This window comes from Ascaphus truei, chromosome 1 (genome assembly GCF_040206685.1).
Source record: "Ascaphus truei isolate aAscTru1 chromosome 1, aAscTru1.hap1, whole genome shotgun sequence".
NCBI classification, from domain to species: domain Eukaryota; kingdom Metazoa; phylum Chordata; class Amphibia; order Anura; family Ascaphidae; genus Ascaphus; species Ascaphus truei.
The window spans coordinates 159,560,072-159,580,909 of NC_134483.1; the positions used below are offsets into that span (position 1 = coordinate 159,560,072).

General features: G+C 48.3%; 1 protein-coding gene across 3 annotated transcripts in view; it reads right to left on the reverse strand.

The window, feature by feature from the left end:
- The window catches only part of RIC1 (RIC1 partner of RAB6A GEF complex), an 82,132-nt gene that overhangs the window by 6,239 nt on the left and 55,055 nt on the right, over positions 1-20,838 (reverse strand). For all 3 annotated transcript variants that reach the window (XM_075596646.1, XM_075596655.1, XM_075596635.1), the window contains exons 9-23: positions 20,694-20,838; positions 19,148-19,196; positions 18,214-18,366; positions 16,951-17,148; positions 16,133-16,171; positions 15,155-15,265; positions 14,384-14,473; positions 14,129-14,289; positions 13,378-13,516; positions 12,786-12,902; positions 10,945-11,673; positions 8,937-9,095; positions 8,255-8,391; positions 3,735-4,021; positions 3,165-3,359 (exon numbers count right to left, since the gene is read on the reverse strand). In XM_075596646.1, the coding sequence (XP_075452761.1) occupies positions 3,165-3,359; positions 3,735-4,021; positions 8,255-8,391; positions 8,937-9,095; positions 10,945-11,673; positions 12,786-12,902; positions 13,378-13,516; positions 14,129-14,289; positions 14,384-14,473; positions 15,155-15,265; positions 16,133-16,171; positions 16,951-17,148; positions 18,214-18,366; positions 19,148-19,196; positions 20,694-20,838 (2,709 nt within the window). The remainder of the gene's footprint in view (positions 1-3,164; positions 3,360-3,734; positions 4,022-8,254; positions 8,392-8,936; positions 9,096-10,944; positions 11,674-12,785; positions 12,903-13,377; positions 13,517-14,128; positions 14,290-14,383; positions 14,474-15,154; positions 15,266-16,132; positions 16,172-16,950; positions 17,149-18,213; positions 18,367-19,147; positions 19,197-20,693) is intronic.

Consider the following 20,838-nt stretch of genomic DNA (forward strand, 5'->3'; position numbering starts at 1 on the left):
CATTTCCTGTAAACAAGCACTGTACACTTTTCATATATAAAATCTAAAATGTAATAAGTACTATCTTTGGGCTCTGAAACAACAGTACCTTTTTAAAGAGATTAAACGCATTTTAAACAAGTTTTACTAGATTGGGTTTGTGTGTTAAATTAATACAACGGGCGGCCCATACACAGTGTATGTTGGGGGTGGAGCGAGAATGAAGAGGTGGAGCGGGAGAGAGAGGGGGGTTTGGGAGGTGGAACAAGAAAGAGGAAGGGGGTTGGCGCGAGAGAGAGAGAGGAGGGGGGGGTGGCGCGGGAGAGAGAGAGGGTGGAGGGAGAGGAGGGGGGTTGAAGAGAGAGGAGGGGGGGTGAAGAGAGAGAAAAGGGTGTGAAGTGGGAAAGAGGAGGGGAGGAAGGTGGAGCGAGAGAGAGGAGGGGAGGTGGAGCGAGAGAGGAAGGGGGTTGAGTGAGGGGGGGTGGAGCGAGAGAGAGAGGAGGGTGGTGCGAGAGAGAGGAGGGCAGGTGGGGGCGAGAGAGGTGGGTGAGAGAGCGAGAGAGGTGGGTGGCTGAGAGCGAGAGAGGTGGGTGGGTGAGAGCGAGAGAGAGGTGGGTGGGTGAGAGCGAGAGAGAGGTGGGTGGGTGAGAGCGAGAGAGGTGGGTGGGTGGGTGAGAGAGCGAGAGGTGGGTGGGTGAGAGAGCGAGAGGTGGGTGGGTGAGAGAGCGAGAGGTGGGTGGGTGAGAGAGCGAGAGGTGGGTGGGTGAGCGATCGAGAGGTGGGTGGGTGAGAGAGCGAGAGGTGGGTGGGTGAGAGATCGAGAGGTGGGTGGGTGAGCAATCGAGAGGTGGGTGAGAGAGCGAGAGAGGTGGGTGGGTGAGAGAGTGAGAGAGAGAGGTGGGTGGGTGAGAGGTGGGTGGGTGAGAGAGCGAGAGAGAGGTGGGTGGGTGAGAGAGCGAGAGAGAGGTGGGTGGGTGAGAGCGAGAGAGAGGTGGGTGGGTGAGAGCGAGAGAGAGGTGGGTGGGTGGGTGAAAGAGCGAGAGAGAGGTGGGTGGGAGAGCGAGAGAGAGGTGGGTGGGTGAGAGCGAGAGAGAGGTGGGTGAGAGAGAGAGGTTGGTGGGTGAAAGAGAGAGGTGGGTGAGAGAGAGGTGGGTGAGAGAGAGAGGTGGGTGAGAGAGAGAGAGAGGTGGGGAGAGCGAGAGGGAGGTTGGTGGGTGAGAGAGCGAGGTGGGTGGGTGGGTGAGAGAGGTGGGTGGGTGAGAGAGAGAGGTGGGTGAGAGAGAGGTGGGTGAGAGAGAGAGGTGGGTGAGAGAGAGAGAGAGGTGGGGAGAGAGAGAGGTGGGTGGGGAGAGAGAGAGGTGGGTGGGGAGAGAGAGAGGTGGGGTTCTCGCAAGGCTGCCAACACTAGGGGAAGGGCGGTGGGGGGGGAACGGGCGTTAGTGGAAACTCCTGTCCTGGGCCCTGGCAAAGCAGTACCGGCACCTCTTCCTTTATTTATTTTTTTATAAACAAAAAAAAAAGGATATACAGTAGACATATACAATACGACATTTCGTATTATCCGACATCTGTGCCGCCCCCCCCCCCCCCCCCCACTTAGCAGGCTTACCAGCGACGGCGGAAGAGGACTGAAGACCACAGGAGCGGAGCAGAACAGGAGGAAGGCAGTTGGCGATGGGAGAAGAGGACCATGTCAGTGTAGGAAAGGAGTTAGGCCTGGGACATAGTAAAGTAGGCCGTGCTGAGCCGCACTGAGCAGGTGCACTTACCCCCTGTATCTGTCATCAGCGCGGCTTTAGCAGCCGCTTCCGCACGCGTGCTCAGATATTTTGAGGAGACAGGCAAATTTAAAATTTGCCACTCAGGGGAGCGGAGGAGCGGTCACGTGACTGCTCATATCCAATGGGAGCGAGGGACTAGCCCCGCCTCCCGCCACGCCTCCGTTCCGCCCCCAAAGCGCGCTCTCTGCCTCGCCTGCCAGGACACAAAAAAGCTCCAGTTTGAGCAGGCGAGGCAGAGCATGAGCGCGGATGAGCGCGGATGAGCGCGGCCCGAGGCCTTAGACAGCGGACAGTCTTCCTCCTGTGCTGCTCCGCTCCTGTGGTCTTCAGTCCTCCTCTTCTTCTGTCGTCGCTGGTAAGCCTGCTAAGTGAGGAGGGGGTGGGCGCAGATGTCGGATAATACTTTGCGTATTATCTGCCATTTTCGATTATCTGATGATTTACACACACACACACAGAATCCCAACAAGCTCACCCCCCCCACCCCCCCCCCCAAAAAAAACATTATTATTATTAATATGTATGTGTGTGGTATGTTTTTATTTTTTTGAGCTGGCTGGGATTCTGTGTTTATTAACTTTTTATAGCTTGTCTCAGCTGTTTGAATGTTGTGACGCCTTCCCCCCAGGGGTTAAGCTCCCCCCCCCCCCAAGTTATTTTTGACATATTGGATGTAGCTTGGGGCTTCTCTGTCTTTTGTGATATACACACACCCCATAACCAGCAGCACACTGCAGAGAGGAGCCAGACTGGGAGAGAAGCTGGGAGAGAAGCTGCTTCGCCACCTGCTGGCCGGAATATAAAGTGAGCCTCACACAGCTTCCCCTCTCTGTTGCCTACAAGCCTCTTTTTTTTTTTTTTTTAAAATCTGATCCTTTCTCTCCCCCCTCACCCCCCACCCCCCCCGCCCCAGGGTAAGACCGTACATTATTCTTGGTGGTGGCAGCATTATTGAGGTGTATGTAGTGTGAGTGTTTAGGGGAGATATTGCTCTTTTTAAAGCTCTGCAGTGAGGTGAGTCACTGGATATCTGGGTGTTATTAACCCTTTCTTTACATACATAGTCACGTGCATACAGTATTTTTAAATGAAATAAAACAGCATCTTTAGAGAATTAAAGCTTCTATACCGGATCAATTTAAATGATTTCTTTTATATTTAATAATGTTTTAAATGACGTATCTGTGGAAATGTCTTCCTTAGAAAAATGTCAATACCATTAAAGTAACGTTATCTAAAGAGGTGGAGCAAGCGCCAGGCTGAGAAGTCCAAATAGGGAAGAAGGCGTAATTGCCAGCGATATAGAGAGACAATTTTGTAGATCGTACCCTGTAATGAATACAAAATCAGGATGAAAATAGCATGTAGTGATCAGATAAACAGCTGCAAGAATGACCCAGCTACCTTTATTTAATAGAGGGGAGAGGAAAGCATCCTGGGTGTGGGGGCTGTGCGACGAGGCACTGTCCATCTCCCTCTGAGCAGTGCCCAGGCTGCCCACCCAACTGTGACTTCGGGGGGCGCTGGGAACGCCCGTCTCCATGTCCATGTTCAGAAAGCTTTCCGCAGACTGAGACTTCAGGAACTGCTCTCCAATTGCTGAGGGCCAGAAAGAATAGACAGTGACTGGCGCGCATTGATACTATAAGCCAGCGGTGCTCAAACTTTCCCCCTGTGCACCCCTGCCTGCTCTCCACGGCGCGCACCCCACGCTTGGCCCGGGCATCACGTGACCCCGCTGCGTCATTAAACGCCGAGTTACCATGACAACGCGTCGCTGGAAGGCATGGTAAGTTTGTTACCGAGGCCTCAAGCCATTTAAGTTAAATGCCATGGGGAGAGCGCGGGACCTCTGTAACTGACACCCCCCCCCCTCCCCCGCAAAATCTTGCGCCCTTCGTTTGCGCACCCCTGCTATAAGGTTAATGTGGAGACTGGGACTTGTAATGTGCACAAACGTGCATGAGCACACACCTGTCCTGAACTTGCTGTTCTTAAAAGGGGAGCTGATGGAACAAGCTGGGATGACAGGGAATGGCCACAGGAAATCCTTGTGAAGCTTTTTCAAAGCAGTCACAAAGTCCTCCACTCGAGCCGCTCGGGTGCGCTCTTTGCACAGCCAGCCAATCAGCTCAAAGCCCAGCTGTGCGGCAAAGCAGCCAAGGTCCTTGAGTCGGATTTCCTCCAGCAGCCGGCGTGCGTGCCGCCACAGCATCATGTCGATGTACATGTTCTCTGCGCAGTCGCTGTCTTTACTCCACCTGAAAACACAACACGGCGGTTACACGTTCTGCTCGAGGGTCATTCCCATGGCAACGTCCGCACTGAGGACGCAGGTGTCACTGTGTGTTTCCGCTGCTAAATCACCACTCATTTCAAAAAGGTCAGCAGCCATTTCTAGCTATACAAACAGTATCTTCCAGGGAGTGGGCGTGACACCTGCTGCTCGCTCTGGCCCTACATACACCGCACAGACTGCGCTGCAGTGACATCATCGATTTCTAGTGTCACCTGGTTAAATGCGTGGCAGACCAAAGAGAAGTGCAACATCACGGAGGCTACACCCACCGATGTGCTATTCTGAGACCTATTCTAAAATACCAACACGCACCATGTGGACAGAAAAAATAGTGTTATTATAGTTCGAAGTTGTGTATATATTGATATGAGATAAACATTCGGAAGGCAGAATTTCTTATAAGAAATCAATCAAAAAATAAGTATTATGTGTAAAACATCTCATGCAACCTTTCCATGTGGAGACGGAGGACGGGGGGGCGAGAGACGGAGGACGGGGGGGCGAGAGACGGAGGACGGGGGGAGGCGAGAGACGGAGGACGGGGGGAGGCGAGAGAGAGACGAAGGACGGGGGGGGAGAGAGAGACGAAGGACGTGGGGGGGAGAGAGAGAGACGAAGGACGTGGGGGGGAGAGAGAGACGAAGGACGTTCGGGGGAGAGAGAGACGAAGGACGTGGGCGGGAGAGAGAGACGAAGGACGTGGGGGGGGAGAGAGAGACGAAGGACGTGGGGGGGAGAGAGAGACGAAGGACGTGGGGGGGGAGAGAGACGAAGGACGTGGGGGGGAGAGAGACGAAGGACGTGGGGGGGAGAGAGAGACGAAGGACGTGGGGGGAAAGAGAGAGACGAAGGACGTGGGGGGGGAGAGAGACGAAGGACGTGGGGGGAAAGAGAGAGACGAAGGACGTGGGGGGAAAGAGAGAGACGAAGGACGTGGGGGGGGAGAGAGACGAAGGACGTGGGGGGGAGAGAGACGAAGGACGTGGGGGGGAGAGAGAGACGAAGGACGTGGGGGGGAGAGAGAGACGAAGGACGTGGGGGGGAGAGAGAGACGAAGGACGTGGGGGGGAGAGAGAGACGAAGGACGTGGGGGGGGAGAGAGAGACGAAGGACGTGGGGGGGAGAGAGAGACGAAGGACGTGGGGGGGAGAGAGACGAAGGACGTGGGGGGGAGAGAGAGACGAAGGACGTGGGGGGGGGGAGAGAGAGAGACGAAGGACGTGGGGGGGAGAGAGAGACGAGGACGTGGGAGGGAGAGAGAGACGAAGGACGTGGGGGGGGAGAGAGACGAAGGACGTGGGGGGGGAGAGAGACGAAGGACGTGGGGGGGGAGAGAGACGAAGGACGTGGGGGGGGGAGAGAGACGAAGGACGGTGGGGGGGGAGAGAGACGAAGGACGTGGGGGGGAGGAGAGAGACGAAGGACGTGGGGGGGGAGAGAGAGACGAAGGACGTGGGGGGGAGAGAGAGACGAAGGACGTGGGGGGGAGTGAGAGACGAAGGACGTGGGGGGAGAGAGAGACGAAGACGTGGGGGGGAGAGAGAGACGAAGGACGTGGGGGGGAGAGAGAGACGAAGGACGTGGGGGGGAGAGAGAGACGAAGGACGTGGGGGGGAGAGAGAGACGAAGGACGGGGGGGGAGAGAGAGACGAAGGACGTGGGGGGGAGAGAGAGACGAAGGACGTGGGGGGGGAGAGAGAGACGAAGGACGTGGGGGGGAGAGAGAGACGAAGGACGTGGGGGGGAGAGAGAGACGAAGGACGTGGGGGGGGAGAGAGAGACGAAGGACCGTGGGGGGGAGAGAGACGAAGGACGTGGGGGGGAGAGAGAGACGAAGGACGTGGGGGGGAGAGAGAGACGAAGGACGTGGGGGGGAGAGAGAGACGAAGGACGTGGGGGGGAGAGAGAGACGAAGGACGTGGGGGGGAGAGAGAGACGAAGGACGTGGGGGGGAGAGAGAGACGAAGGACGTGGGGGGGGAGAGAGAGACGAAGGACGTGGGGGGGAGAGAGAGAGACGAAGGACGTGGGGGGGAGAGAGAGACGAAGGACGTGGGGGGGAGAGAGAGACGAAGGACGTGGGGGGGAGAGAGAGACGAAGGACGTGGGGGGGAGAGAGAGACGAAGGACGTGGGGGGGAGAGACGAAGGACGTGGGGGGGGAGAGAGACGAAGGACGTGGGGGGGAGAGAGACGAAGGACGTGGGGGGGAGAGAGAGACGAAGGACGTGGGGGGGAGAGAGAGACGAAGGACGTGGGGGGGAGAGAGAGACGAAGGACGTGGGGGGGGAGAGAGAGACGAAGGACGTGGGGGGGAGAGAGAGACGAAGGACGTGGGGGGGAGAGAGAGACGAAGGACGTGGGGGGGAGAGAGAGACGAAGGACGTGGGGGGGAGAGAGGACGAAGGACGTGGGGGGGAGAGAGAGACGAAGGACGTGGGGGGGAGAGAGAGACGAAGGACGTGGGGGGGAGAGAGAGACGAAGGACGTGGGGGGGGAGAGAGAGACGAAGGACGTGGGGGGGAGAGAGAGACGAAGGACGTGGGGGGGAGAGAGAGACGAAGGACGTGGGGGGGAGAGAGAGAGACGAAGGACGTGGGGGGGAGAGAGAGAGACGAAGGACGTGGGGGGGAGAGAGAGAGACGAAGGACGTGGGGGGGAGAGAGAGAGACGAAGGACGTGGGGGGGAGAGAGAGAGACGAAGGACGTGGGGGGGAGAGAGAGAGACGAAGGACGTGGGGGGGAGAGAGAGACGAAGGACGTGGGGGGGAGAGAGAGACGAAGGACGTGGGGGGGAGAGAGAGACGAAGGACGTGGGGGGGGAGAGAGAGACGAAGGACGTGGGGGGGGAGAGAGAGACGAAGGACGTGGGGGGGAGAGAGAGACGAAGGACGTGGGGGGGAGAGAGAGACGAAGGACGTGGGGGGGAGAGAGAGACGAAGGACGTGGGGGGGAGAGAGAGACGAAGGACGTGGGGGGAGGAGAGAGAGACGAAGGACGTGGGGGGGGAGAGAGAGACGAAGGACGTGGGGGGGAGAGAGAGACGAAGGACGTAGGGGGGGGAGAGAGACGAAGGTCGTGGGGGGGAGAGAGTGACGTAGGACGTGGGGGGGAGAGACGAAGGACGTGGGGGGGAGAGACAGACGGAGGACGGGGGGGAGAGACAGACGGAGGACGGGGGGGAGGGAGACGGAGGGGGGGAAACGGAGGGGGGGGAGACGGAGGGGGGGAGACGGAGGGGGGGAGACGGAGGGGGGGAGACGGAGGGGGGGAGACGGAGGGGGGGAGACGGAGGGGGGGGAGACGGAGGGGGGGGAGACGGAGGGGGGGGAGACAGAGGGGGGGAGACAGAGGGGGGGAGACAGAGGGGGGGAGACAGAGGGGGGTAGACAGAGGGGGGTAGACAGAGGGGGGTAGACAGAGGGGGGTAGACAGAGGGGGGGAGACAGAGAGGGGGGGAGACAGATGGACAGAGGGGGGGGAGACAGAGGGACGGAGGGAGAGAGAGACGGAGGACGGGGGGGAGAGAGAGACGGAGGACGGGGGGGAAGAGAGAGACGGAGGACGGGGGGGAAGAGAGAGACGGAGGACGGGGGGGAAGAGAGAGACGGAGGACGGGGGGGAAGAGAGAGACGGAGGACGGGGGGGGAAGAGAGAGACGGAGGACGGGGGGGGGAGAGTGACGGGGGTGAGAGAGACGGAGGGGGGGAGAGAGAGACGGAGGGGGGGGGAGAGAGACGGAGGGGGGAGAGAGACGGAGGGGGGGGAGAGAGAGACAGACGGAGGACGGTGGGGGGAAGGGGGAGACGGAGGGGGGAAGACAGAGGGGGGGGGAGACGGAGGGGGAGGGAGACGGAGGGGGAGGGAGACGGAGGGGGAGGGAGACGGAGGAGGGAGGGAGACGGAGGAGGGAGGGAGACGGAGGAGGGAGGGAGACGGAGGAGGGAGACGGAGGAGGGAGACGGAGGAGGGAGAGACGGGGGGGGGGGAGAAATATTTTTAATAAGGAAAGCACAAGAAAATGAAAACGTAGGTTAGTGGGCGATTTATTTTATGTGTTCCCTCAGCCCCTCTGACCGTGTCTTGCAGTCGAATTTAGGAATTTTCCCTGAGTTTGAAGGGCTTGGTGTACACTGTTACATAAACTTTTTCTGAGGGGACCTGCAAATGCAGTCAACGCCGCACCGCCAGCCTCACCTTTTGCCAGTGGGACCCGAGGGCATGCTCAGTGCTTTCTGGAGATTAAACTTCCCTGCTTGTAGATTCTCAGCTGACTGAGACAAACTAATGCTCCGGTGCCTGAAGAACTCGAAGCCACCCGTGGCGCTGGGTTCCTGAATAAGAGAACATAAGTAACATGTCAACACACATATTGCTCAGGTAAGAAAGCTAGAAACCACAGCCCTACTAGCCGACATGGTGTAACTAGAAAACAAATACAGTACATATATGTATACATAAGTAAGTAGAGTTGGAAAAATCCACTCATCCGGAACGAGAACAAATTCAGCTGAGCACGCGAGGCATTGTGTGGGACACAGCTTTAAATGATCCCGCGGTGATTGACAGCTATACTACCCATGCTGTTTACACATACGGTGCAGTGCGGCACCTTACTAAGCCAGCAGCTCCCCCAACGGGCTCAGGTACCAACTATACAGTCCTGCATTGCATGGACCATTTAAGACAATAGAAAGCTACATGTTCCCTTCTGGCTAGTTTAGCTTGACCCTTCCTGCATCATTGACAGAGGGAAGAGAAATGGTCTTCATCATTTTGGGAAGGGTGGCGGGGTCTGTATTGGCATGAGGAGGGTGGGTGTGTGTGGACACAAGGGGAGGAGTGTTTTGCATAGAAACCACCAATACCTACAACTCACCTGGGTGGTTGGGGTAGCGGGAGGAGTCTCTGATTCCCCGGAGCCGATGGCTTTCAGGAAGCGGATCATGTGCCTGCAGAGGTCCCACTTTCCCTGCTCCAAGGCAGTGTTGAACAAAAGAGTAGCATGTTGCCTACTGACAGCTGCTACCTCCATGTTCTGCAACAACATAAGGCACAATGTTTTTTGTGGAGCCATTTACGGATGATTCACCCTCTCTGCCGACTATTGACGTACAATTATATACAACCTTCCTGAAAAATTACCAGCCAACAATTGCTCAGCACATCTTCTGGCCCTAGCTTTTAGTGTTCCGAAGTTAGGCAATACCATTCACAAAGGAAACTCGCTGTAAAGGTACGGTTTTTTCTACAATGTCTCAAAGTTCAGAGAACTTTAAAAGGGTAGAAAATCTTATTGGAAAAGGTAATGCTCTGGATTAAACATACAACTATTTTATGAATGTGTTTGAGAACAGGAAAGCAAAGCACTTTTAAGGACAACAAAAAGGTATGGTAACATTTAAAATCAACAAAAATGTTATAATATATTACAACCTGTGTCTTAAATGCCTTGCAATACTTTCTACTGTGATTATGTGCTTTATGATCTAGAGCAGCGATTTCCACAGCGTGGACAGGAAACGCCTATACATCAAGGGCCACAAAATCTTGTGCCCCATATAAACCCTCCTTATAATATATCACTCACTATCCCCTCCCACCCCACCCTCACTCTGAACCAGAGTGGGGTCAGCTCACTTAGTAAAGCCCCAAACTGCCCCTTAGCATGGATGGAATAGCTGTCAATTACAGCAGGACCGTCCAGAGCCGCTGCCCAGAGCCGCTGCCCACAATGCTTTGTATTCACAGCAGCACGGCATTGTGGGAGTGACTTAGGAAACTCCCGCGGTAACCGACAGCTTTACCACACATGCCGTCTGTACACACAGAGGTGCAATTTGGGGCCTTATTAAATGTGCTTCCCACATGAGCTCAGGACACTATGCTGCCGGAGATCGGTCAAACTGTTTTGTTAGCAATAGTCTGATGAGTAAGCAATAAGATTCGATAATATGGGGTGCAGAGTGTAAAGGTTGGGAACCACTAAACTAGAGCTCTACAAATCAGTTTGTATGCAGAGAAAAAGAGGTCTTTACACAACCAAACTTAAAACTTATTTAAAAACATTTAAATGACCTGCATTGCCATTACCTACAAAAGGCTACATTTCAGCAAGACAGTGAATAAAACATGTGACATGCCGCACTGATATAATTATGACTGTACAGTACATCCAATAGCCAGAGGGGGGCCAAAAATGCACAATAAAGATATTGAGTAATATAGATATGCATTTTACAGGGTGCTCTTATGATAATTGAGAAATTCTTTAAACCCCTTTGCTCACAGGAGGCAGCTGTGGGGGTTAAGGATGGAGAATCCTGTTTGATGTAATGTGCTTCCCCTTTGGTCAATGTGCCAAACAAGACAGAATAAAACTGGTTTTGTGCAGAGATTAATATTATATATATATATTTTTTTATATGTTTATTCATGAATGTAGAGTTTAGTTATTTCCAAGGTGAAAAGTAAATTGTTCGCACAGGTTAACATTGATGGTGAGATCCAACACTAGTATGTAAATCTAAAAACATTCATTCATTAGTAACACTTATCAAGTGCTTATTTTACTCCTAAGAACTTAGTAGTACTCTGAGTAGAAATAATTGAAAAATATCCTCTTTGCTTGGAATTGCCAGGTTTAGTATTAATTCATAGTCAAAGGATGGGGCCTATTCTAGAAGCCATTATGATTAAAAAAAAAAAAAAATCTGAATGAACCATTCCAGCATTTCTGGAATATTTATTTTATCTAATTAATCATAGTTTAAAAGAAAAAAACACCAACAAGTGTGTGACTTCCGGTTTAAAGCTCTCAATGACCATTGTTCCCCAAATGAAAACTGTATGTTCCCATTTGCCATAGATGGCCAAGCAATTACTACCTGCAGAATGATGAGATAAGATGCAGCAGTGTCCAGGTCCTGAGCCATTAGACACTCCTCAAACAAGTCCTTGGGGTTACCGACAGCAGCAAAAAGGTAATTCCACAGGGCATACTCTGTCTTGCGTGCACAGTGCACCACAGTCTGCAGGAAAAGGGGGAACTCGGTGATGAACTTCGCCACGGTGGGAAGTAAGGGGTCGGGAATGGGCTCCCGCGAGGTAGCTTCTTCTTCCAATACTTCATGGAGCATGAGTTCCAGCACGTGAGGGAAGTAAGGTAGAGCGGCACATGAGTGGGCCAGAAGCAGGGCCTGCTCCCCTAAGTTTCTGACCAAGAGCTGGCGTAAGATGTGATGGAGGTAGATCTGGGAGGTCCTCTCCACAATGCAGAAGGGGAACAGGCCCTCCAGGTGCTCAGTGGAGGCACTCAGTGTGTTTAAACAGTCGTGAGCAACAGTCTCGTTGATGGCCCCGAGTACCAGCGCATCTTCAAACAGGACTGCGAGAGGGTAGATGTTGATGTGGAAAGGCAGCATGATCCGTCTGGACAGAAAGGAATGTGGTTTACGGTGATCCCTGGGGAACAGGGGAAGCCAAACTTTCATGCCAGCCCCGCCGCAGCTTAGCCACAAGGCTTCCAGGAGGTGGCGCTTTTGTTTGTTAGACCGACAGGTAGTCCACACATTTTCCACAGACTGGGCTAGCACGACCGGAGCACAAAAAGGTAACTTGAAACAAAAAAACACGGAGAGAAAAAAAAATTATTATAAGTAATTAAGTTTCATGTTGCAAACTTACAAAGAGCCTGGCCCCACAGATCACAAACATCTTAAATGAAAAATAAAATCATGTACAAATTTTTTTTAACACGTTCAGGTCAATAGTCTGGAGTGTAAAAGACGTTCGATGTCATTAATACTGAAGCCAAATTGGACATTAACTAAAGGCCAGAGGTTCTGCATTCATTTCATATGCCTATACAGGTAGTCCTCGCTATCCAACGTTTCACTTTACAATGAATGGCATATCCAACGCTTTACAATGCAACCCTATGGGCGTTTTCGACGCCGGAATGCGTTATCCAACGCTCACCGCCACTGATTATCATGGGACTCACTTTACAACGGTTTCACTATCCAACGCTACTTCCAGAACGGATTCCGTTGGATAACCGAGGACTTTCTATACAACCATAGATGTACTGGCTGTCTATAGTTCATCCCTGATTAGCAAAAAGACAGCTATTGTGTACCAGAGAAAGCATATGTTCCAAAGACCATTAACCCTGTATGAAGCCTAACACAGTTGGGTGGTCACTAGAGATCTTGACAGTTGCTACAGTTACTTGTCTATATTAAAAAAAAAAAATTTTGCAGCCCATGTTTTAAGCCAACTTTTGTCCAGATAAGTCAAATATATAATTACAAATCCTTTAACTAATCTCATTGAAAAAAAAATTAAAAATGCTGTAAACCTGTGCCAAAAATTTAAGTAAAAAAACAATGGCTTAACATTTAAATAATGGTTCCCGAAATAAAAATCTCTATGAAAATTTGCAGAGCTCTGACGTCAGTCTACCACTCTGCAGAGTATTAAGATAAGAGCTAGCAGTGTAAAACCCACTATCATAGCTTAAGTATATCACTTGACTCACTTAAAGGACATACAAACACACGTAACCATACTGGATTTAGAAACATTTGCATCATTTCCGATTTCTTTCCATTACCTGAACGTCCCAATAATTATATGGAGTATATGGATCAGAAAGCCATTGCAAAGAGATCGAAACACAAAAGGTTGCCCATTCCTGTGATAACATAGGATTCTTGGTACTCACAAGTTTACGTTGATTGGGATTTGCTTCTTTTTCTCGAATTTGGGGGCCAGACCGATCCCGTTGCAACATTATCAGCTGACCTGCCAGATTCAACATAATGTTTTCTGCATCACAGGCCTGGAACAGAGGCAAGAAACCATATAGACAAGTTCAACTACTATCATTTACACAAATTAGTAGCATTTGTAAAAAAAATATATATGGTGTATTAGCCATTAAGAATGCTAGAGCCAAACTGTTGCTTAGTCAGCAAGAATGGAGATTTAACGAAGTTTTAGATGCAAGACTGTAATATAGCCTTCTAGTAGCAGTGTGTGTATATATGTGTGTGTGTGTGTATGTATATGTGTGTGTGTGTGTGTGTGTATATGCGTGTGTGTATGTGTGTGTGTATATGTGTGTATATGTGTGTATATGTGTGTGTGTGTGTGTGTGTGTGTGTATGTGTGTGTGTGTGTGTGTGTGTGTGTGTGTGTGTGTGTGTGTGTGTGTGTGTGTGTGTGTGTGTGTGTGTGTGTGTGTGTGTGTGTGTGTGTGTGTGTGTGTGTGTACAGTATCATTTAAACATTGGTACTGTAAACTTTAGTTTTACCTGTTGGGGCATTTTTAGAGAGATGCCGGTCTCGGTCCTTACTGATGTTAGAGTAACGGACACTACGAGGGACGGGTGGGGAATGTAACGTGACATGGACACCTCCTGAAGGACTTGTAAACACGCGGAGGGAATAGGACTGCAGAGAAGATGAAACGCAACCAGTCACCGTGTTCTTCAGCTTTCTTATATCAGGTTACTAGATATGTACTGGAAGAATCCCCTCTAACTTAGTATTTCTACTGAAAGCTAATTTTAGGTCTATAGGTCTATCAGGATCAGGCTCACATACTGTATGTTCATTCAGAAGACTACAGCAAAGAGAAAAGATCATGGTCCCAGTTTAAAAGGCCCTACTACAGTATTCAATGATCAACACACAATAACAATTCTCAAAAAAGGTGCAGCACGAAAAATGACTTGACTGTTTTATTTTAAACTTTTCCTCTTTTTCTATCCTTTGAAAGTGGTACAAATGAATATGAAAGAATACAGAAGATGTGTGCCTCCAGGTGAAAATATTAAAATCTGCTCAACTGGGAGGAAACCTAAACCAAAAACAAATCAACACCCCAAATATCAAAGAATATGAGTGAAAAGAAGAAACATACAACAAAAAAGTCTTGGACGTTTCAATACGAGTCATAGTATGCGCAGTAATTAGCATTGCACACCACCGAAATAACTTTATGCGTAAGGTATAAGCTTAAAGAAGGTTTACATTTGAAGTGATTGATACTAAGAGACTCACCCTTCGTTTCTTCTTTCAATACTATAGAGGCAGATCGAGCAGTCGGCTCGGAACAGGATCACCATGTCTCGGAATACACTGAGCAGCAGTGTCTCTAGTTGTACTTTGGTGACATGTGCAAACGCATTGTCCAGATTGGATGTGCGCAGGTAGACCCGCAGCTAAAGGCACCATTCAAGGAGAGAGGAATATTATTATGCCAATGTATTTTAGTGCAGCATAAGTGTGTGTATTGGGACAGCAATTTTCTCTCACCTCTTCTTTGTGATCATTTAAATTATAACAGGCCAGTACAATAAAATCATTCCACCAGCCTAAACCTCCAGTCACCATCATGTTTTGCTCCTGAAATACATTTAAAAAAAAAAAAAAGAAGAGAATCAACAACAATGTCTGAGTAATTGTTTTTTTTTAGCACATTTTGGACCAACGTAAGGATGTTATTTGCACACTAGAGTAGCTTTATTTTATTTATTTTTTACAGATATCTTCAGACTTTTATGGTCTTGAAAACTTACGAACAAACGTCTGAAAAGAGCGTTAATGTTGGTTTAATCAATAATGTCACTGACTTGCGAGTGATCTTTTTCACCATAAAAATACGTTACGCTCAAGGATTATTCGGTGGCCTTTTAAAATGTAAGATATAAAATGGCAAGTGAAGAACACATTCCTTCAAGGCATTGTTCCCCGCATGTAACCCAGTGTATTGCTCATCTGGCCACGTAAGACATTTCAAAATAAAGACGAGATATACTGCAGGTTTATAGAGGGTGTAACACAGGTAAATCTTCAAGACCATGGGATGCGGTCCTTGTATTGGTAAATGAGGAAAAAAGATGAAGTGAGACTGAAATAAAAGGTAGATGATAATAATGGTATGAAAATGAGAAATAGAACGACTAAGGAAATAGCGGAGGGAAAATGTCTAAGAAAACATATTTATAAAACGACCAAAAACACAAGTATGCCCTTTAAAAAAAAAAAATCATGTCTGATGCGTCTGCACTTTTATAAAGCATTTACCTGAGTGATATTTCCGAATAGCTTCCATTTTTTGGTGAGCAAGGAGTAATGTGCAAACCCAAACTTGCCAACGACTGCAACATTCTGTCCCATCTTGTCGATAGCGGCGTACTACATGGGGAAAAAAGGTCTCGTGACCAGATATACTTGTACTCTTTGCGGTCAGGCCTCTCTGGCAGTAAAGGTGTTAACCGCATCCCAACATTGGCATCTTCCACAGATTGGAGGTCTGCGAGAATATTGACTTTGATTTGTTTTGAGATTCGAGATTTACATTTTATTATCCTACTTTAACTGGAGTTAACAAATGAGTAGCGAGGAAAAAGCCTTAAATAATGCTGAAATTGAGAGTTTAATATTGTAAGTGCTAGACCAGTGGTGCGCAACCCATGGTTTGGGGGATCCTTGGGAAATTCCTGGGGGTAGCCAAAGGACCCCCCGCAGCGTAGCAGCCTGCGTATTCGTGTCTCTCTTCCTCGGTCTCCAGCAGTAGCAGTCAGAACAGGCTGGATGACGACATCGTAGATGCCCGAATATGGGTATATCCATATTCGTACATTTATGATGTTACCACGCGGGGAGAGCGACACAATGGGGAGAGCGACACAATGGGGAGAGCGACACAATGGGGAGAGCGACACAATGGGGAGAGCGAAAGTGATACGCGGGGAAAGGGAGGGGGAGAGACAGGGAAAGGGAGAGAGACACGGGGAAAGGGAGGGAGACACGGGGAAAGGGAGAGGAAGAGAGAGACAAAGAAGGGAGCTGCTGCTGTAATACAAGTTACTTTCTGTAGTTTGTCAGAAGATTAACGCTGTGGGGGAGAGGGGGTGTCATTCAAACGCAGGGACCCCACAGAGTTAATGCTCTAAAGCTCGCGGGGCCACGGGTGTTGGGGGGGCTAGACAACAAAAACTGTTCAGTGGAACTACACTGGACATAATTATAGGTTCTCAAACATTAGCTCTGATAACTCACCCTGATGGGCCAGTTGCTCTCTAGGTAGGTGCTGTGTATCTAAAGGTAGACGAGAAAATGCAACATATTATTTATATTACATTGCCCAATTAGTTGTTTTAGCATTGAACAGGTTTAAAAGGGAGACATTTCAAATATTTCTCCGTTTCAATTTCAGGTCACAGGGGTGTTCGTCACAGTCGCTTTTATTTATTTATGACGGAAAAAGATTTCCCTTTAAGCTGGCAAACACAAAGGAGGTAGGACAGGTACAGGTACATAATTGATGCCGGTCACCACTATGAGCAGGCAGTGGAAATGCCGTGTCACACAGAGTCTCCATCTTTCATCACCATCACAATCTGCCATGTACCCTGCCGTATGTTAAGGGCAGGATTGTGGGAGTGCTTAAAGTCCATGGCCCACATTAAATGTTTCAAAACAATTCCTTAGGAAATGATCTTTACCTCGCCTCTCACCCTACTCCCATCCCTCACCCCAAGCACTTCTTCGTAGAAGAGCAATACAGATATAAAATATTTCAAAGGTGTCCTCAAGTCGGCGCCCATAGTGACTTATCTAACAAGAATCACCGCAGAACTCGCTGCAAGACTTAGCTTTTCAAATTGATTTTTTTTTTTTTAACTTTGTTATACAAGTTGATGTTTCTCAATAGGTATGCGCCGATGTGCTTTCTTCGTCTTCAAAAGAAAAAAAAAACATTGTCTGGTGGATCCCCAGCAACAGACAAGCAGAAAGAAAGACATAAGCAATGTGATCTCCATTCTGGAAGCCCCATACACAGTATATTTGCTTGCAGGAGACTTGCTGTACCGTACCTGCACAACATGCCAATGTCTGTGTCCCAGTAAAGTGCTTAAACCCTGAGAATCTCTGCCGGGGAAGGGGGTCCTGTCGCGCAAGGGCTTAGGCTCACAGTGGGATGGAGGGTTTCTTGTATTCTGCGTCTGAGTCGCATCCCCACAGTTCAAATACAAGCGATCTTCTCCTTGAAGCAACACCTGCTCCTGGTTACTCTGAAAAGAATCGCGAGACCATCTTCAGTCACTAGAAATATTGCATTTTTCGCATGTGTTTTACAGTTCCTGGTTAAGGTTAAAAGAAAAAAAAGTGGGGGGGGGGGGGGGGCTGCCAATTTCACAACGTTAGACAATTTTTGAAGCGTAAAGAGCCCTTGTTGCACTATATATATATATAATTTTTTTTTAGCATGTTCTTGTATAGCGCTGCTAGTTTTACATAGCGCTTTACAGAGACATTTTTTGGTGCCTGAGGCACAGGGAAATAAAGTGACTTGCCCAAGGTCCCAAGGAGCCGACACTGGGAACTGAACTCATTGCCAGTCAGTGTCTTTACTCACTGAGCCACTCCTCTCCCTGTATATTAACTGTACTAACTATCTTCCAGCTATTTTGTCTATTCTATATTATACAACATACATTTAATTAAATGTGTAAAGCTGGGGCCTTGACCATTCATTTATTTTTGCCACAGGAGGCACAGTGTCTCATTCAATACAAAGATGCAGCAGTGGACCTAAAAAGCCCTGGTATGCTTTCCATGTTACTGCCAATAATAACAGGCTCACATCTGCTTGCAACATGATCTCATTTGCATTTTTGTTCAACTATTAAAATCTCAACTGGTATTAGAAAGATCATGAAGACGTGATCTATTTCTGATCCCTCCAAGGCCCGGGGCAGCTTGTTGCTGCTTACATGCCGATGAGATAATTTCCCCTATCATTTAGAAAGAAGAAAAAAAAAAAACTCTCTTGCCGATGTAGACGCCGAGAACAGAAACACGAGTTAGCCTGGAAGTTACAAGAAAGTAAAAACGAATACGCATTCCCATACAAACTAAGAATGACAGGAAACGCTTTTAGAAGACACTAGAAATGAACACGTGCATTTCTCCCACATAGGTCATAAGAAATGTACAGATCAAGAGACCTCTTCAATCTCTCAATGATTTCGGCACGGCATCACCCTGCGCAATGACAGGTAAATACCCTGAGAGAGTGTTCCACCGATACATCAAATCAACCAACAGATGTATATCTTACGCCTATCAGCACCCACCATGCACGGGTTCACAGTAAGCGCGCTCTTGATGAACTGGAATTGGAGGATTCCAGACTGTTGAGGTACATCTTTCTCCTGCGGTTCATAGTCAGTGCTTTGGGTGCAGTCTCCTGTAATTGCCCACAAGTGGTACCCCTCTGTACCCCAGCTCTGTAGGTGAGCAAAGACAAATAAAAAAAACGAATTTACCATGTGCAGTAAATCAATATAAAGAAGATGCTTCACTTTAGTTGGTGCCAAACATACCAGCAGTCTTGCTATTCACCAAACTGTGCTAAACCCAAAATCCTTGTCTCAGCAAGACTGATTCAACAGCACTTTGTTTAGGTCCAATAACATTGTCATCTTTAAATGATAAACTTGGAAGAAACTTGCCCCCGCTCAGAGTAACAAATGGCAGTCATTTAGAAATTGAGATTTTACAGGGGGTTTACAGTAAATAACCAGATTAATAACATAGTAAGGCAATGTATCTCTACAGTAACTCATATGGAGGTGGAAACATTAACACTAATAGAGAACACTTTTGACGAAAGATGCAGGTTTAATTTCTTTCTTTAATCCACACTATGAAAATTGATGGAAATAAAGGAGCAGTAATTCAATTGTTGGTGTTAAAATGGTACAGATGAGAAAAGTCACAAAAACATTAATCTCAACTAAATGTATATATTGTGTAATTTGCAGCAGGTTTAGTGTGCGAGCCCTTCAGACATATTTTGTGGACATTTTTATACTTTTTTTTTTAAATTCTCCTTTGAAATCATGTTGTATGAATGCAGTCAATGGACACCAAGATCATTTCTTATTATGAGGGTATATGGTAGCCATTTTACATACCCTTAGAATTACAACAAGCAGATCCAGGACATCTAGAGGGCTACCTGCTTAAAATGAAGGGGAGAATCAGTGCCACCGGCAATGTGCTTACCATAGAGCTGATTTTCAGAGTTTCTTTCTTGGTACCATCAGATCTGTACCTGAAACACAGATAAACAGATGGGGTTAAACCGTACGTCTCAAAAACATACCTGTGAGATCTCAAAAGTTTACGTATAGCTGCAGCTAACTCAAGTTGTTCCTTGTAAAACCTGCAGCGCACGCAGAGCTAATCAAAGTCTTTATATGCTGCATGGTCCTTTTCCTCTGTGCTCCCATGATGCAGTGACTACGCCCTGGGGCACCTACGGGGTTAATGTTCGGTTCACAAACATATACGGGTTATTAGAGCATCTTTCTTAAGCAACAGAAAACACGGCATCTGAGGAGCAGCCAAGATTGAACTTCAGCGACATCATCTATATCCGAGTTGGGCAACCATGTCGCCAATCGCCACAAGTGGTGAATCCGCCATGAAAGTGTGGCGAATAGGAGTTTGCCAGCTCCCACAGTAAAATAAACTTTTTCATGACGGCGTATGCTGGTTTCCGCTTTCTGAATGAGTCATTGACGCAACACAGGCACCCAATACTCCCCTCTGCCTTCAGTCTAGACTCGACCGTGAACTGTTATTTTTTAGGGGAGCTGAAATTTGTAGTGACGCAAGTAAACGAAAAGCATGGTGTGGGGCGATTTTCACTTCTCATTAGCCACACCTGTGGCTAGATTGAAAAATAGGTTGTCCACCTCTGATATAGATATAGTGCATGTCAGAGCGATTATATGTAGATAACTGATTTATAGTGTCTGCTGTTGTACTGTAATTTGATACTCAATACTGGATTATAAACCACAATATCACAGACATTACCCCTTTTAAAAGTTAAATCAAAAATCTTTCAAGAAATGGACTAAATGCCTTGCATGCAAACACATCAGTTTAAAATCAGTTGACTAGTGTACGTTTCCAGTGCTTAATGTTATCATTATTTCCTTACAATTTCCATTTCTATAGAAGAAATAGGCTTGAGATGTGTGCGTTGTACATCTGTAGGTTTTACAATACTTCCAAATGGCTGCCAATTCCTTTCACAGACATACATGGAACTGGAAAAGTATGGCTTATACTATGATTTCCGATAATAAACAAAAATCCCAAAGCCAGAATAGCTTCTCAAGTTTTTGCATTTCCCTTAGAAAACCTTCAGGAACCTGTAACTTTAACAAAAGTCTGCAAGGATTTAGCATTAAAGTCATGTAGAGCAAAGTCACACAAATGTTATATTAATGGCGAGTGAACGAATAGCAGTGATGGGTTCAAGAGGTTAATACGTGATGTTTTGTACTGTCACGGGCAAGTATATGTTCCATATTTAATAACATAGAATAGGCTGGTTCCAGCGTATTCCCTGACATCACTAGTAGCCAATAATTATTTCTCTCAAATTACCAACACTAAACTATTTCGACGTGACTATTTTTAGGCCGTGTGTGAATGGGACATGGCAGAGAGAAAGTAATAAAGGCACAGGGAAGCATGACTGGATCACCCATGTAGGGAAATGAAAGCAACATATGAAAGCAACATATGTACTCACGCAAAGTCTCCTCCAAGAGTACAAATCAAATGCGCGCCAAACACACTCCATAAAGACAGGCCACCACATTCCCAGGTCACCATCACAACACTGTAATCAGGTGACCACCGGATCATCTTCACGGCTCCAGTTTTATTCCAGATAT